Here is a 16,703-nt window from a genome sequence, read left to right on the forward strand (position 1 = left end):
AATACTGTCTAAAATGTTTCTTCCTGGACAGAATTTTTCAGCCCAGAAAGACTCCCCGTGCTCCAAAGTTTCATCAGTATAGGGTTTTGTCTTACTCCTTGATGCATTGTTAAATAATTTGCCCTTCACTGGTTTTTAAAGTAGATTGAAGTAGGACTAGAGAAGAAAGGCAAGCTGTGGGCTCACTGCTTGTCTGCCATAGAGGGCAAAGAGGAGCTGCATTCTATGTGGGCCCCTATTTCCCCTTACTTTACCCCCTGATGAAGCTGACAGTTCTATCAGGCAGTGGTCTAGCAGCTTGCATGAGCTCTCATACATCCATATTTCCCTGTTCCCTCTCAACCATCATTTAAAAAGTACACCTTTTAGCTGTCTACATAGGATTAGAATTGTGGATGCCACACATTATTTCTAATATGCTGTCTCACATCAGCATATACAGGAATAGCCTACACAGACAGCTATATATCTTTTGCTCCAACATACAAGTAGAGCTACATCTTATCCTGACACACCAGTACAAAACAGCATCATACATTGTTTAAACAAACACTTACCTAAACACTCTGGCCATGCAAAGCATTCTAAAACTCCTAGCAGCAATATTTCCATAAAGTTCTCTTAATCTCCTTTACTGAAAATGGTCAAAGTCTGTACATCCTCCCAGAAATAAATTAAAAAACCCCCAGTTTGGACTCAAACCCATCACTGAGTTCAGTGACATTGTTCTGGGTTGCTGATACATGCTGATGCAAAATGTAAGCAAAGTCTGGCTCTGTAGAGGCTTGCCTAATCAAGGCAAAACTGAATTTGCCCTTGTCTAAATTTTTGTTCATTATTACAATTTTGATTTTCTGCCAGTATTTCTTGCTTTTAGTGGTGTAAATTGTTTTGGTAGGTTTAAATTTCCTTTAGAATTGGGACTAACATATAAGTTGTACTCTAGACAAGTCATTTGTATAAACATTTTGCTTCAGTCTTCCAGAGTGGAATTGCCATCTGGACTTTAACCTTTAAACCTCTCAATTTTTTGTTTTGATTAACTGATTTAACATACTTTAAAGTCATATCAATCAAAGAATATACTCTGAAACAAAACAGTATTCTAACCTTCAAATTTCAGATACTTTTTTTAAAGTTCTCCCCATGTTAAATATATCCTCATGACAGAATAAATAGTACGTTCTGCTTTTTGTTCACTCCCATTTGCTATCTGATATGAGATGGATTGGGTTACAGGTAAAGCCTTTATAATGTAAACCAAAGAACTTAAATGGAAACTTAGGACTAGCTTTTGTTGAAAAATCTCTTTGTATAAATAAAATGGACAGAATGAAAGGGGACTGAGCAAAAGTCCTGAAGACAATGAGTTCCATTTCATAGGGCTCAACTTAAGTCCCATTAAAGTCAATTGTCACATTAATTTTGATGGGATTTTGGTGGGTTTTAGGTTCCTGGGGCTTAGAAGTGCTCTGCAGGCCACACACACTTTTCCGTAGGAGAGAGTAGTGAGGGGAGTGAAGGGCTATGGCTTCCTACAAAATGACTTCCATGCAGTCTAAGGCTGTCTTTGCCTACACAATAGTTGCTTTTAAAAGTTTCCCACTCTGATTTCCATCATTTGGAGTTCTAGTGCAAGACAAGACGCTGCCAACTGCTACTGTCTTAGCCACTGTTATTTACACCTTTTCTGAGCAGGGGTAACACAATATATATGTAGCCGAAGACATGGATCATTTAAATGCATGTGCATGTGTGTATGTGGTGGGGCAGAGAATGTGAAGCTGTATCAACTAAAGTCTTCAGTTGAAATACAGTGAGCAAGTAGCTGAATATATAGCGGTAAGAATTAAGAGTGATGGCTGCAATATTTCATATTGTTCTCAAAGCTAGGAAGATGTTTGCTTTATAATGGAGATGCTAATCCCTTCAGCACCCAATTGGAAAGAGAAATGTGCAAGTACCATTTCCCATCCCCAAACACAAGGTACCTTTACAATAAGAAAGTTTTATGATCAGTTTGTCATAGCACAGCTCCACTGATGGCAGTACTAGTGGCATAGGTTTTTATGCTACTTACAGTCCAGTTGCAGAGTTGACCACCATGGAGGTCATAGCTGTGCTCGTTACATACTTGTACAGCTTTGACTCATGCTACCATTCTATATTTGTATTAGAAAAATGCTTACCAATTTTCCTGAGCATAGACAAGGTCAGTGATCAGTTCTGTCCTTGGTTATCACTGTGAATCCTTACTAAAGTCAGGGGAGTTGAGTGGAACCAGGGACAGAATTTAGCTCACATACTGTGCAACTTGCTTAAGGCCATGCAAGGAGTTGGCCTTGAAACAGGAATTAAAAACTTGATGGTCCCTCAGTTTCTACCTCTGTTCAGTATCCTAAATTCCTAGTTTCTAACAAATCCATGAAAAAGTATTTCAAGATGGAAGAACAATATACCAGGGACAGAGTTACAGTGTAGCACAGAAAATAGCTCTAGAGTAAATTATTTATTAGTTAGTGATGCATCATCTTGCTAGTCCCCTTTACAAAAGCAAGCTATGGTAGAAGTATTAGATTCCAACTTCTGCGGCATTCTGTATATGGAGCTCTTTAGAGAAAGTTACATCTTCCAGGTACTGTTGTAATTAGAATTTTGGTAACCAACAAGTAACTGAAAATATTTAGTACCTTTTGGGAACTCAGCTGTGGTTAGGGTCCTTTATTTATTACTGTCAGTTATAGGGACTATTCAACTGGGCAAACGTCCCACGGACTTCACAAACAAGTAATCTGTAAGGTGCACCTCAGCCTTGCTTTTTTCCCAATTGACTTTAGTGAGTTTTGCTTGAGTGAAGATTTCAATATAGAGCCTGTAATGTGTGCTGAATATTTGTGAGTCCTTCTTTCCCCAGAATTTTAGAAAAGAGTGAGCACCGTGTGCTTCTACAGGTTGTCCAAAAGCAAAAATCCACCTATTTGGCAGTTACTGATGGAACTTAACTATTGTCAGCCCTCAGCTTCTGCTGTCTTAAGAACTCTGTATTCTGCTCCACCGCCACTAGTAGAAGTCTGACTTTGTCTTATTATTGGTCAGGGTTGACTTGTTGAGGGAACAAGGTGTGTTTAGTAATATTTCATTGTACCAACTTTATAATTGGGAGAGATGTAGACAAGCCTTCAAGCACAAATTGCCCTTTCTTGAGTCTGGGGGGAAAAAAGTAGATGCTTGATATATCGCTTAGGTTGTGAAACAGTGACTTGTTTAATGCCAATATGTAAATTAAGTTTGTAATTTAAAAGGTTGCAGAACAAGACAGATGCTATGTATTCATCTTAGTGACCAATGAAAATATAGAAATAGGGTTATCTTAATATTCGCAAGCTTTATGCAGTATTCTCCTAACTTCCCAGAGTTTGTTTATTAAGTTACAAACAGCCATTAAATACAGGATGCAGGATTGAAAAAAAACAAACAAACAAAATTTAAAACTTCATCACAGGTTATGAGCTGAAATTAACACAATCTACCCTACAGCTGCTAGCCCAGCAGCTAAGTCCATTACTTTGTCTGAAAAATCCAACATGCCATACACCCAAGCCTAGGTCTCTGGAAGAGATTTCCTGCTATTTAAGAATACAGTTGCTTCATGTTTGTTGCATCTAATTGTAAATTTTGTTGATCAACTTTTTATTTAAATGCAACTCACTTGCAGCGGCAAGCAGAGAAATACTTTTTTCTGTTAGTATGATCAAGATACAGAACTATGGAGCTAGTCAGCTGCTTCAGGTTGAAGAATGTGGTGTAACAAAGTATTCATTGGTTAAGTATCATTTACAGGGCAGAGTAGATTTGCCCCTTACAGACTAATCAAAAGTTAGAGGTATCTGTAGGAGAGATACAAGGAATAATTTTGGTTAAAGAGGACTCTGTGCCATAGTGTGCCACATTAGTCTGAAGTCAAGCAGGAGGCAGGGTAGATTTGCCCTTTAGGCTGCCTGTATACCTGCTTGTTAGTGCTCCCGTTAGAACACTTCAGCATCATGCGTATTAAGGCCCTGTGCATTTTTAAGTGACCACAGGGTGCTTTAAACCTCATTGAATGAGGTTTAGATAAAGTGTCCTGCAGCCATTTTTAAGTGCTCAGGGGCTTAATATGCATCATGGTGAGATGTTTTAGTAAGAGTGGCTGCCTGGAAACCTTTCTAATTTAAATGCCCTCCTCCAAGCACGTGTATAGGCAGCCTTAAAAACTAACCAGAGTAAGAGAGATCTATAAAAGGATCTCTAAGGAGCAAATCTACCCTACTTTCTGTTTGACTTCAGACTAACATGACTTAACACATCTCTTTTAGAGTCTTCTTTAACCAGGAATATTCCCTACATTGTATTCAATATCTCTATCTTCCCCTTTTTTCTTTTGCTCTTTCCCGTTGTACTTTTTAATTTTTCTACTGTGCTTTACCTTCCCACTCTAGAAAGTCCTTTTTTATTTTTTTTAAAACATGCCTCATCAGGCTCTCCTCAATTCCTAGGTCCCACGAGTACCTACGCACAACAATTTCCATTTGAAGGCCATGGAAATTCTACAAGGTTCTTTGGGTAAATCCAATATCTTTTATTAAACCAGCTCAAATAGTTGGAAAAATTTGTCTTAGCAAGCTTTCCGGCAGAAACCCCCTTTGTCAGGCTGAGGAAGCATCTGCAGTAGTAAAGACCATCTGCAGATATGTGGGTGGGCGGGCAGGGATGGAGCACCACTGCCAACTAGGAGCAGGTCTGGGGCAGGGTGGGGGGCAGCCATGCCCCACTGTGAGGTGGGGAAGCTCGCACACTGTGGCCACTGCTGCCACCCACCAGCCCAGTGATCTTCCCTGCCCTGCAGAGGGGTGCCACTGCCCTCCCCCAGCCTGGTGAGCTTACTGGCCCTGCTCCTGGGAGACAGTGGTGCCTTCCCCTCCCGCCTCCCTGCTTTCCGCATCCAGCCACCAGGGATCCTTTGATTTTAAAAAGGTTGAAAACCCCTGCCTTAGATCAATACAGTTACAACCTACACCCCTGAAACAAGAGCCTGAGGCATTCTTCTGCACCTTAGAAAAACCAGAGCAACAGAAGCATCAGTGCTATGAGCAGACTGATGCAGCAGTTAAGATTCAGATTACTTTTTGTAAGCTTTCTATATGACCAGAAGGGCTAGAAAAAAAAAAAATTTAAACAAAACCTGAAATTCTACAGAAGTAAATAGCTGTTGCCAGGGAGAGTTTTTGATTCACTCTGGGCAGTTAGATTAAATGCACGCCATTATTATAGAATTTGCAAGAATAATTTATTCATATCCAATTTAGCTTGCTTTCTCTATTTTTCTTAAAATAGGATGGTATGTTGTTACAAACAGTATCTTCCCACTTCCCTGCATACTTGTTTTCAAGTATGTTTTTATAGTATGTGCTTGTTATTTTAGTTATGTAGCTATGGGAACATACGTTGCTCATTCCAGTCATCAGGAATCTGTCTTTCTTTGCAGTAAATTAGGACATTTTCTTAGCACTATCAGAAATGTGAGGGTTTTATATAAATTATTGCAGTAATCTAATTGGAGCATTGGGATTTCACAATATTGCAAGTCTGGGTCCTCTCAATTCCTTTAGGATTTCAACAAATAAATTGAAGGAAAACTGAATTTTACAGGCTATAACTTGTGTGGGTGAATGAATATATAAGTACCCTCTGCAAGCATGCTTATTAGTCTGAGACTAGAGTTTCTACTTGCTTGAAGAGTGACTGTAAAAGCTTCCAGCATAAAACAACCATAGGCCATTTCACATACTGCATCACATTTGTCTGAATCGTACACAGTCTAGGGCTTCAGCTGCTGCCATGTTCTCTTAACTCCAGCTCTGTCTCCTTAATTCCCACTGCCTGGCTGTACAGAACAGTGGAGGAGGTCTGCTATAATCCATTTGCCTGTCTACATGAGGAGAACAAGGGGCAGCTGCAGGCAGGTCCTGATGGGGAAGGGAGTAAAACTAAATGTCACATGTCTGGCTGCAGTGGACTATCATATCCCACTGCAGAAGTGCTCATTTCCTAGTATTTTCACAGCCGTGGAATCATGGGGATCCAATTGAGGCAGTTCACCACTCTCGGAACTATCATTTCAAGCTCCCTATAGACATCATTGTGGTGGCTTGCTCTTTGTTTATGTGTAAGGTTCTAGGGTTAAATGAAAAATATGAATGCTCAGGTTATGAAGCCTGAATGCACTGGGGGTAAGAGTGATAGTTTCATAGACGTTAGGGTTGGAAGGGACCTATTAGATCATCGAGTCCAACCCCCTGCCTGGGGCAGGAATGAGTGTTGGAGTCAGATGTTCCCAGCCAGGTGTTTGTCCAATCTCCTTTTAAACGCCTCCGAAGAAGAAGACAGCACCACCTCCCTTGGAAGCATATTCCATATTTTGGCAACCCTCACCGTAAAGAATTTTCTCTTGATGTCCAATCTGAATTTGCTCCTTCCAGTTTGTGGCCATTATTTCTAGTTACACCGTCAAGTGCCCTGGTAAACATTGTATCCCCTTTTTCTTGCTGGCCCCTGCTGATGAATTTGTAGGTGGTCACGAGAGCTCTTCAGCCTCTCCAAGAGGCTGAGTGGTGGTTCAGGTCTCCCAGTCAGTCGACATAGGGTTTTTCCTGTAGGCCTTTAACTAGATGAGTGGCCCTCCTCTAAATCCTGTCCAGGCCATCCACATCCCTCCTGAAGTGCAGCACCCAAAACTGGATGCAGTCCTTCAGCTGTAGCCTCACCAGTGCTGCACAGAAGGAAAGTTACCTCCCTGGATCTATTTGTGATGCACCTACTTATGCAAGAAGGGGTGCAGTTAGCTTTATTTATTCCTTCATCCTCCCCTTCTTGAAAATAGGGACCACACTGGCCCTTTTCCAATCCTCTGGAACCTGTCCTGAGTGCCACGAGTGCTCAAACAGTTGTGCCAGTGGTTCTGCTGTGACTCTAGCTAATTCCCTATGTGCCCTAAGATGAAGATCATCAGGGCCTGTTAACTTAAATACATTCAACCCCTCCAGCTGCCCTTTTACGAGGTCAGCACAAACATTTGGTGGGTTGGTATCTATCCTGGGCTTACCAAAAGTCCCAGTGGGATGCGTATTTGTATTTATGCCCAGGAACATGGAAGCAAAGAAATCATTTAGAAGTTCCACTTTGGCTGTCCTATCTGTTATCAGTTGCCCTAGTTCATCCTGAAGGGGCCCTAAGTTACCCTGCACCTTATTTTTGCTTCCTGTGTACTTAAAGAATGACTTTTTGTTATCTTTAACTTTTGCTGCCAGCCTAAGCTCCATTTCCACTTTGGCTCTCCTCCCTGTTTTCCTGCAAACTCGAGCCAAGCAAGTATACTCCTCCTTGGTGCAGCCCCCTGCTTTCAGAGCCTGTAGGCCTCTTTTTTTTTTTTTTTTTTTTGCCCCCCCGAATAGATCACAATTTCCTCAAAAAGGTATGTTTTGTTTTGTTTAAAATTCTTCTCTCTTGGCCAAATCTTTTTTTTTTTTTTTTTTTTCCCCCCCCTCCAGGCTCTCCTGTATTTCCCTGCTCCACCAAGAGGGTTTCTTTGCTTTTTTTGCCCTCTTTTATGTGTACTGGGATGGTCCTTTTCTGTGCCTGCAGGATTAGTCCTTTCAGAAACGCCCACCCTTCCTGGACTCCCATCTGTCCATGGCTTTTACCAGTCAGTCCCTCCCTAACTAATCTCCTGAGCTTATTGAAGTTGGCCTTCCTAAAGTCTAGCACTTCTGCCCTACTAGTTATTTTCCCCACCTTTCTCCAGATAGTGAACCCTATTAATAGGTGGTCACTATTTTCTAGGTTACCTTGCACCTGCAGTTCCCCCCCAGGTTGTCCCCTGTGGCCAGTACTAAGTTTAATAAGGCATTTCCCCTGGTGGGACATGTACCTCCTGTGATAGGTAAAGGTCCTGTAAGGAGGTTAGAAACTTTCGTGCCTGTTTCTTGCAGCAGATGTCTGAGAAGTTAACATCACCCATGATGACGAGGTCCTTTGAGTGTGCTGCTTCTGAGAGCCATCTCTAGACACCAGCTACCAAGTCCCTTTCACCCCGCCTCCCCTGTAACCTGACCTGTAGTATCTCAATTTGTCCTTCTTCCTGGCCCAGTTTAACTACGGAAGATGTATATTGCTCCGTAATTAACATAGAGAGGAACGCCTCCTTCCTTTTTTCCCCACTCTTGTGCTGTCTGTACAGCCTGTAGCCCTCAATGTCCACTGCCCATTCGTGGGTAGGATCCCACCAAGTTTCTGTTAGCCCAGCCAGGTCGAATTCTTATTTGCATGGTCATGGCAGATTCAACTGTTGCAGAATACATGGGACACAACCAGTAATACCTAGAGAGGAAGGTGGACTGTCACTCAGAGTTCCATCTAACGACTGGGTTTCTTGAATCGAGATGAAGCACCTTCAGGCTATGCCTCTTATTAAAAACACTTAAAAACTGGCACTCACTTTATCTTTGCTCATATATGCGTGTTATTTAAAATTAAAGAATATAGCTGCTGATGAGGCTGTAAAACTGCTTTTGCTCCTTTTGGCCTGCCAAGCTATCAGTAACATTGTTCACAACATAGGCAGCCAAATTTAGGACCCCACAATGGGAAGTAACACAACCTAACTTAATCTGGCTCCCACAAAGCCTGTGGGGTTTACTGTTCATGAGTCATATCGGACCATGCGCTTGATTACAGAGCTCATCTTAGTGAAACTCTACGGACCTTCATATGCTGGGATTAATTGCACTTTAGTTCAAAGTAATTTGCTTGGGCAGCCAACTGCAAATTTCTCTCCCAGCCTGCTTGCAGTAGAAACACAAAACAACTCTGCTTTGCAGCAATATTTGTTATTTCCTACTAAATAAAGGAATTCTGACCCACGAAGGGAAAGGAAGACTAAAGTCAAGCAAAAGCTTCTTTATGTAGTGCAAAGTGTGTACCCTTAGGGAGACTTCTGATATCATAAAGCCTAGAAACACATAAAGAGGAAGGAGCAAAAGCTAAAAGGCTGATTTTTACAAGGACAAGACAATATAATTTGAAAATGGATGTTCTAAATTCACCAGCTTCTTTCTTAAGGGAGAAAATAATTGTTGCAAGAAAATAAGTCTTTGATTGACAAAGTTAGACTAGTATGGTGTACTACTTAGGATGGTGGCATATTTTGTATTTTACAGAAATCAGTGGTATTTCAATTTAATTCCTTTTCCTTTATCTTTTTCAGATGGAACAGATAAAAAGGGCAAATAAACTATTTACCAATGACTGTATATTTCTGAGGAAAACCTTGAATATTCCAGTTATATCAGAGAAGCCGTTACTGTTTAATGGACTCAATTCACTGGAATCACCTGAAAATGAAACTATTGACAGTTCTCCTTCATGTGATGAAGGACCAGTGACAGTTCAGGAAGACAGTAGTTCTTCTCCCAGTCCTCAAGAATCTGACAGTCAGCCTGCTGCACCTGAAGAACTGTCTGCCAAAGACTTTCTACAGAGACTGGACTTGCAGATTAAGCTGTCCAAACAGGCAGCCAGGAAACTAAAAGAAGATGATATCAGGTAAACAGTGGTCTAAAACACCAAGCATCTTAAATTTCAGACTAAAAGTTCTCTCTTTAAATCTGAGTTCTGAATCAATTTTTGTAGTATGTGGTTAAACAGCTCTAATCAATCTACAGATGACAGATTAGATTAACTATAGCAGAAGTGTCAAAGATATGGTCTGTGGACTGGATCTGGCACATGGAACCTTATTGTCTAGCCCCCAGTGCTGCCTGTGGGTCTTGAGTAGACACATGGGCAGCATGCAGAATGCACCAGATAGCCTTGTGCACCGTATATGGTACCCACTCAAGCTGCTCTGGGAGTGCACTGCACTATACCCAGTACTTGTTTCAGCACACACCTGCTATGTGCAGGATGATACATTCTGGAACACCAAGAGCAGACATCACATGCAACATGGCCCTGGATTGGGCTGTGTGCAGTGCAGTCCCAGAGTGACTTGTCTGGGACCATGTAGCACACGGTGTCCACTTTGGCTGCTCCAGGATGTGCACTGAATCTGGCATGGAGTAGATGCATGCTAGAGTGGGTGCCACATTCAGTGAGGTACTAGAACAGTCTGTCTGGGGCGTGCATCACATGCAGTATCCAGTTCAGCTGCTCCATGACAGGTGCTGGGTCTGGCATGCAGGGTCAATCTGTTGGCTCAAGTCTATCCCACAGACCAGCCCTATACCATTCATCTGGCCCATGGAGGCAGCTGAGTTTGACACCCCTGATATGTAGCATTCACATCAGTAAGAATAGTGTAAGAACCTGTAAAGAAAACGGTTGGAAATGAGCAGTGTATGAATCAGACAGGCGCTAATATCATCCAGGCATTGCTATATTGTTTAAGAGCTGGATTTCTGATTTAGATGTTCATCTATATAAGCCCTGATTTAGTGAAGTACTGCAAAGACCATGTGCAAGATAAAGGTTTATAATGAGACATTACCTGCATTCCCAAGGAAAAATCTGCAGTTAGGGCACCAGTACTATAAAGATATAGTATGTCCCATTTTGCACAGGTTTTCCTTTCACAGAAGCAATTCCTTCCTTTCCCTTGGTAGCATTCCTAACACATGTACGTTGTCCTCATTAGGAAAAAAGTGTTAACACTGGCTCTAGTGAAGGCCAGGTCCTTGTGGCTTCACCTCATCTCTTATCAATTCCCTTCAACGGGAATTAGCTCTTGCAGGGATTTTCCAGAGTGCTGGCCTCAAGTGCGCCAAGGGTGGCATTTCCACTGTCCCTGCTCAGTGCTGTATGAACCAACTTCCTCTCTCTCCAGAGAATTAAATATAAAAGTCTATTCACATAAGTATTTTATTGTAGTCAGATTCAGGGTATTACTTTAATGCATGTCTATGCAATCTTAATTCAGGAACCCCATGTAGTAATGATTTCAAATGACAGTATCTGGTAAGTAGAATATTTATGGGGGGGCATTTGGCAATTCAGTTCTTGGATAAACTTGTCATATCAAGAGTCAATTTCATTTTCCTTGTCACTCAGTAAACTTAAATATGCATTCTCAGGGTAACTTTCACATGGAAAGTTGTGGATGTTCTGAGTTCAGCATCTCATCTAGAAAGCACATTTGTTTATAAGGTTTACTTTCTGAACTGATAATGTAAAAGCATGTTCTATCCTGACTTTTTTGCTATGGCTCTACTTGACTGCTTGACTTGGGTTGTGTATTGATGCTGCATTTCCCCCTGGCACTGGTTTTATAAAAGTTGCTCTTGGATCCAGACAGACTTGAATCACTCAGAAAGTAAAGAGCTTTCCTTCCCACTGCCCCACCACTCACTTTATGTAAATACACAATTAAAAAGGGAATGTAAGTTTCTTCTTCCTTCCCCAAAAAACAAAAATGCATCTAATGCTTGTAGAGCTTCATTGCAAAGCAATTGCCAGGAAACCAATTGCTGGGTTTGGTGATGGGGAAACACCTTCAGAAAGTAAAAGCAGCATTGGATACCTAACAAGCAAACATTATAGTTTAACAAACCATTTAAAATGTATTTCTTTGTGAAAATTCTGATCTCTCTAACTTCTTCTGTTAGCAGTTGACAGAACTTTAAATCATTGCAGTGTAGTTATGAATTTCTCAAGGAGTTGAATTTCTCAAGAAGTTATGCCATGAAGTCCAAATTTGTAATTCACTTCCATTTCCACACTTCAGAATGCAGGAGTCACAGTTTTGCTCTAGTATTCTGTTTTGGTGTATCTATTTATACAGGCATTCAAATTTAGGATTTGGATTTCCATCTTCCCTCTCATGCTTGGGAAATTTAGTTCTGGATTCCTGTCCATTTCATGGATTGTTTTCATCTGTAGCCATCGGTGAACTTGCGTCATCCTTAACACTGAGAATACTGTGTGCAGGGCACCACTCTTAACAGCTGCTCCTGATATTTCTCATGATAAGCCTGGCAGAAAGGCGACATTAGCATACGAGTAGGTGTTGTTGACTTGGCGATTAAGCTGGGTTGACCGAGACCACAGGTCCTCTACAAGCTTTTAACTTATTTTAACAGATCTTTTGCAAAATGAGATTTTAATGTGTAGGAGGGAATTCATTTTGGGACCTTGACAAGCTCCATACAGAAAGAGCTGATGTGGTCAGAGTGACTTCATAAAAATGGCACCATTACTACTGCTCATATCAGCTTCCTGTGTCTCGAATTATAGCTTGGAAAACCCATTTTTATTACTGCATTTTCTCTGTAGTGATTATAGCTGTAGAAGGGTAAACTCTGTTCTCTGTGCATCATTAACAAAATTACCATTCTAAATCTGAGGTGCAGATTTTTATTGGTTGTGTTGCTGTTACACAAAGAGCACAGCTTGAGCCTGCACAGAAACAGGTTTGCATTTATAATTTATGAGGAAAAAAGCAAAAAAGACAGAGTAAGGAAAAAAATATGGAACTCTAATGGGCAGCACTATAGAGTTGTAGGAAGATAAAATCTTGCACATAACTTTCATTGATAACATGGGAACGCAGTAGTAAAACACCATCCACAACAGAGAAAAAACAAGCTCTTGGTGTATCTACATGTGCAATTAATGCGACACAGACTCCGGAGCACTTTGAGCCAGGGTTAACTGCTCCCAGCACAGTGTCTACATATGTGCCTGGGACGGCAGCAGTTTGAGTGATGCAGAGCAGGGCCCTGGTTGGATGAGCTGCCTGGGCATAGTGAAGTACTCCACCATAAGATAGTACTGTCCCCAAAAGTACTATCCTATGGTGGACTTAATTAGTTTATTACTAAGCCCAAATACAGGTGCATGCACAGATGGTGATGATTTACTGTAGAGCTAATTAGCCTACTCTGCAGTAAAGCAGGCATACAGATGGACCCACTTGGTACCTTTTTAGTGCCTTTTCTAAGTTTATGCCTTAAATATAATGAGTACTTGGTGACATGTACACAGGTGGATTGTACTAACTAAGGGATTTAGCTGCTATAATGTCAAACACTGAGAATCTTCAGTGTTCTTTTTCTACAGGATCACCATGCAGCTGTTTACTTGCATATGATGTTATCACTTGAGCCAAGTAATGTAGACCTCTGTCAGTGTTATAGATGAGACAAAGACTTCCACTCCTGTGAATGCAATATATATAGTCACACGTCTGTAATCTAGACCTCTGTCAGTGTTATAAATGACACAGACACACACGGCTCTGTATATAATGTATAAATATGTAATGTGCAAGTGTAATGTGTGCGTGTATGTGTATAGTTTAGACCTCTGTCAATGTTGTAGATAGGACATGTGTGCGCATGCACATACACAGCACTGCTTGAAGAAAATATAATATTTTTCCTGAAAGCACTTACAAAGGACTTTAATATGTCGTCACGCTGATGCAAGCTAAAGTAACTTTTTTGAATTTATTAGAGTTGCCTAGCATTTATAACAGCATGACAGACTTCAGGTTTGGATGCTTTCTTCGCCTATATGTAGGGAGAGTATGTGTACACACACATCTAGAATATGCTATCCCAAGTCTGTCTTTATGGCTGTGTACTCTTATAATTACGTAACTTCTTCTCGCTGACCAAGTGCTAGCTTTTCAGACTCCATTATGTTTACTCTGGTGCTGCTTGCCTTTTCATGTGCCCCAAACAATTCTTCTGGCTTCCTGCATATCTCAGTACCCGGATTAAGATTCCTATCTCTCAAACCCTGCATTTATTCTTACCTCATTTTCTCTAGCATCTCTCTTCTGTGTCTTTCTATGTCATCTTGCTGTTGTTCAAGGAGCCTGCTTTTTGGCAGTGTCTGACATCTGGCAAAGTCTCTCTGTTTTCTCCCATTTCATCAGCTCTCTCTCGAGCCACAACTGAAAACGGCTAATCCCTTTGTAGATCTTGTCATGTTCCAATCCATTTGCTATACGTTTTCTGCTTCTCTAATTTGTATTCAGTTCTGTAAAGTAATTTAGTTTGTATGAAAGATTCTACTTTAATAAATGCATTATAGTATCATCCAACTGTACCCATTGTGCTACGGGATATTGGTGTCTATGCTATGGTCACAGCAGATTCTTGTGGAAGGGTTAAAAAAAATGAACCAAGTAGAAATGCTGTGTTTTCAGGCTGCCCTGGCTGCCCCCATGCTTTCCATCTGCAATGGTCTTGGCACACAGCTGAAATCTAAGCTTATTCAATTTGCACCAGCATGGGACTGTACCAAATGTCATTTTGGAGAGACAGAAGCAAAACGGTAATATACTGTCACACCTTGATCAAGGGAGTAGACGGGTCTCCCATCTGAGGAGCAGGATACCAGTAGCAGAGGATTGACTCAAATTCTAAACACTCAGTCATCGATCTCCTCTCTGCAATCGTGGCTTGCAGGCAATGGGGCATGGCAGCATGTGGTAAGTTGCTCATTTAATAGTCCTTCTCTTAAGGATTTTTTTTATTTGCTATGTAAAAGCACATGGGGAGTTTCATACCTTGTTGTTCATATTAAGCCTATTCAGTCAGCAGAGGTTCCCAGTTTAGAGGTGTTGCAGAGTCAGTCCTAATGTAAGTGGAATAAACTTAGTAAGTGGATTGAGTTTTTAAAATACGTCCATATCTGCTACCAATGCAGCCATTTCCCTTTTGCAGAATGAAAACAGAAGAGTGGGGAGGTGGTGGGAAGATAAAGGACTCTTTTGAATGAGACACTAAACCTTAATCCCAAAGGTTCTATTTGTGTAGCACAAATGTTAAAGTTTAAGCAAAACTTCATCACTGCTGCTGTTGTTGCACAACATTTGGGTACAGCCATCCTCCCAGACGCAAGGGTACTCGATTCTGTTGTTTGCAAATTGTTTATAAGGTATTCTGCGTTCCTTCAAATGTGAAGGTTAGGGTAAAATTTGAGTGACATGTAGCTTGCCCTTGGGTTGGGGAACAAGTCAGATCTTTCAAAGATTTTCTTTAGGTCGCAGTTTGGAATGACAATGACTTTGAACCAAGCCACCGTAAGAATACTTGACTGCATACATAAGCAGACCCTGTAGTGCTGGTTAATTGCCAGCATGAGGAACAGAACTGTAAACTTGTTCTGCTGAATTGTCTAGTACTAAGTGTATTCAAGAGGAGAGCAGATGGGGTCTTGAAAGTATAGTTTTTGACATCCAAGATAAAAATTGCTAATGAATTTGTGTTTAATTTACAGTGCTCTCTTACCATTGCCAGCCATCAGCAAAGAGAGAAATGTAGAGAAAACTATGAACTGAAGAAGCCTTTGGAGCTGCAGTGCTTCTTCCAAGATCCCAGGAGCTATTAACTCAAGAGCTTAGATTAATGCTCTTTTGACAGCTTAGCACTATGAGTGTTGATAAAAGTAGGGTTAAATGTCAACTGCTCATTGTTGCGTGTGCTGTTCCCGTTCTGTAAGCAATCGGTTTTTAGTGAATGAAACAGATGAGTGCAAGTACAGAGACTTGAAGAGTACTGAATTTCTGCACCTGAAATTTCCTGGGAACTGCAGCTGTGAAGGGAGGGAGGGGTAGTACTGTAATGAGTTGTAATGCCTTCTTTCAATTCCCTTTGCCTGAAGGGGGAAGTAGAAGAGTGACCAGTCATTTTGCTATTTGAGACTCTTTAAAAACAAAATATGAAATAACTTTATCATCAGAACCCTGTTTAATCGCTAAATAAAACTGCAGTAAACACTTATATATACTACCATGTTAAATGTTTACGTGGGGCACGCCCCGCCCCAATGGCTACTATATGCAAAATGTTGTTGTTGTTTTTTTTTACTAAAGGGGGAAAGTAACTCTTATCTTAAGATCGGTCATCTTTACAGCCAAATCACAATTCTAAAAACCTGTGCTTAAGCTTTCCTGATATGTAGTTGAATGTAGAGAATAAGCTAATCAGCACACAGGTCCTCAGTAGACAGTGCTAATAAGCAATGCAAAACTCATGTTGAAAAAACCTGTCTGCATACAAAATTTTTGCAAAACCTTTGTTTGTAATTGATGCATCAAATCCTTCTTGGAATGACTAAAACAAGTATTTTAAGCTCTTTTGTAGCACAAGCAAAAGGAACAGCTGTGCTAGATTCAAGTCTAGTAACACTGTCACTGTATCTTCCTTATGTTCTTACTGTGTGAAATAAAAATTACTTTAAAGCTTGGCAACAAACCAACCTTTATATCTGGTACCAGTTCATTGTCCTCTATATTGACAGCTACTAGAGAGATTTAGAACACACTTGTATGTACAACAGAAATACAGATCCTAAATAATTAATGGATGTGGAGAAAAAAAATCTGTTGGACTAAAGGATTTCCATTTTGCATTTGAGTATCCAACCTTCAAAAAACATGAGCAGCTCTGCTCACTCAAGCCAAATGTAATTTCTCCTTTCCAGTTCTTTTATCAACCCTTCCAAGATACTGTGGCCAACCAAGACTTGTTGAACTTGCTGCTGTAGACAACTTTAATTTTTCAGAAACCTCTAAGTTTCTGTCATGGTGGAAAGGGCTCAAAGAGATTCAGCTCAAAACCAGACTCAGCCAGATTGCTAGAGATAACACCAGGATCCTT

General features: G+C 40.8%; 1 protein-coding gene across 4 annotated transcripts in view; it reads left to right on the top strand.

Moving 5' to 3' along the window:
- LYSMD2 (LysM domain containing 2) overlaps positions 1-16,703 on the top strand; it is a 39,646-nt gene that overhangs the window by 3,672 nt on the left and 19,271 nt on the right. For 2 of the 4 annotated variants that reach the window (XM_019533579.1, XM_019533578.1), the window contains exon 2: positions 9,302-9,639. In XM_019533579.1, coding sequence (XP_019389124.1) covers positions 9,302-9,639 — 338 coding nt within the window. Of the gene's footprint in view, positions 1-9,301; positions 9,640-14,245; positions 14,531-15,321; positions 16,303-16,703 lie in introns of those variants that run through there. The other 2 variants (XR_002100765.1, XM_019533577.1) reach the window with 2 other exon arrangements.

This window comes from Crocodylus porosus, unplaced genomic scaffold (genome assembly GCF_001723895.1).
Source record: "Crocodylus porosus isolate Cpor-Errol unplaced genomic scaffold, CroPor_comp1, whole genome shotgun sequence".
Lineage (NCBI taxonomy): Eukaryota > Metazoa > Chordata > Crocodylia > Crocodylidae > Crocodylus > Crocodylus porosus.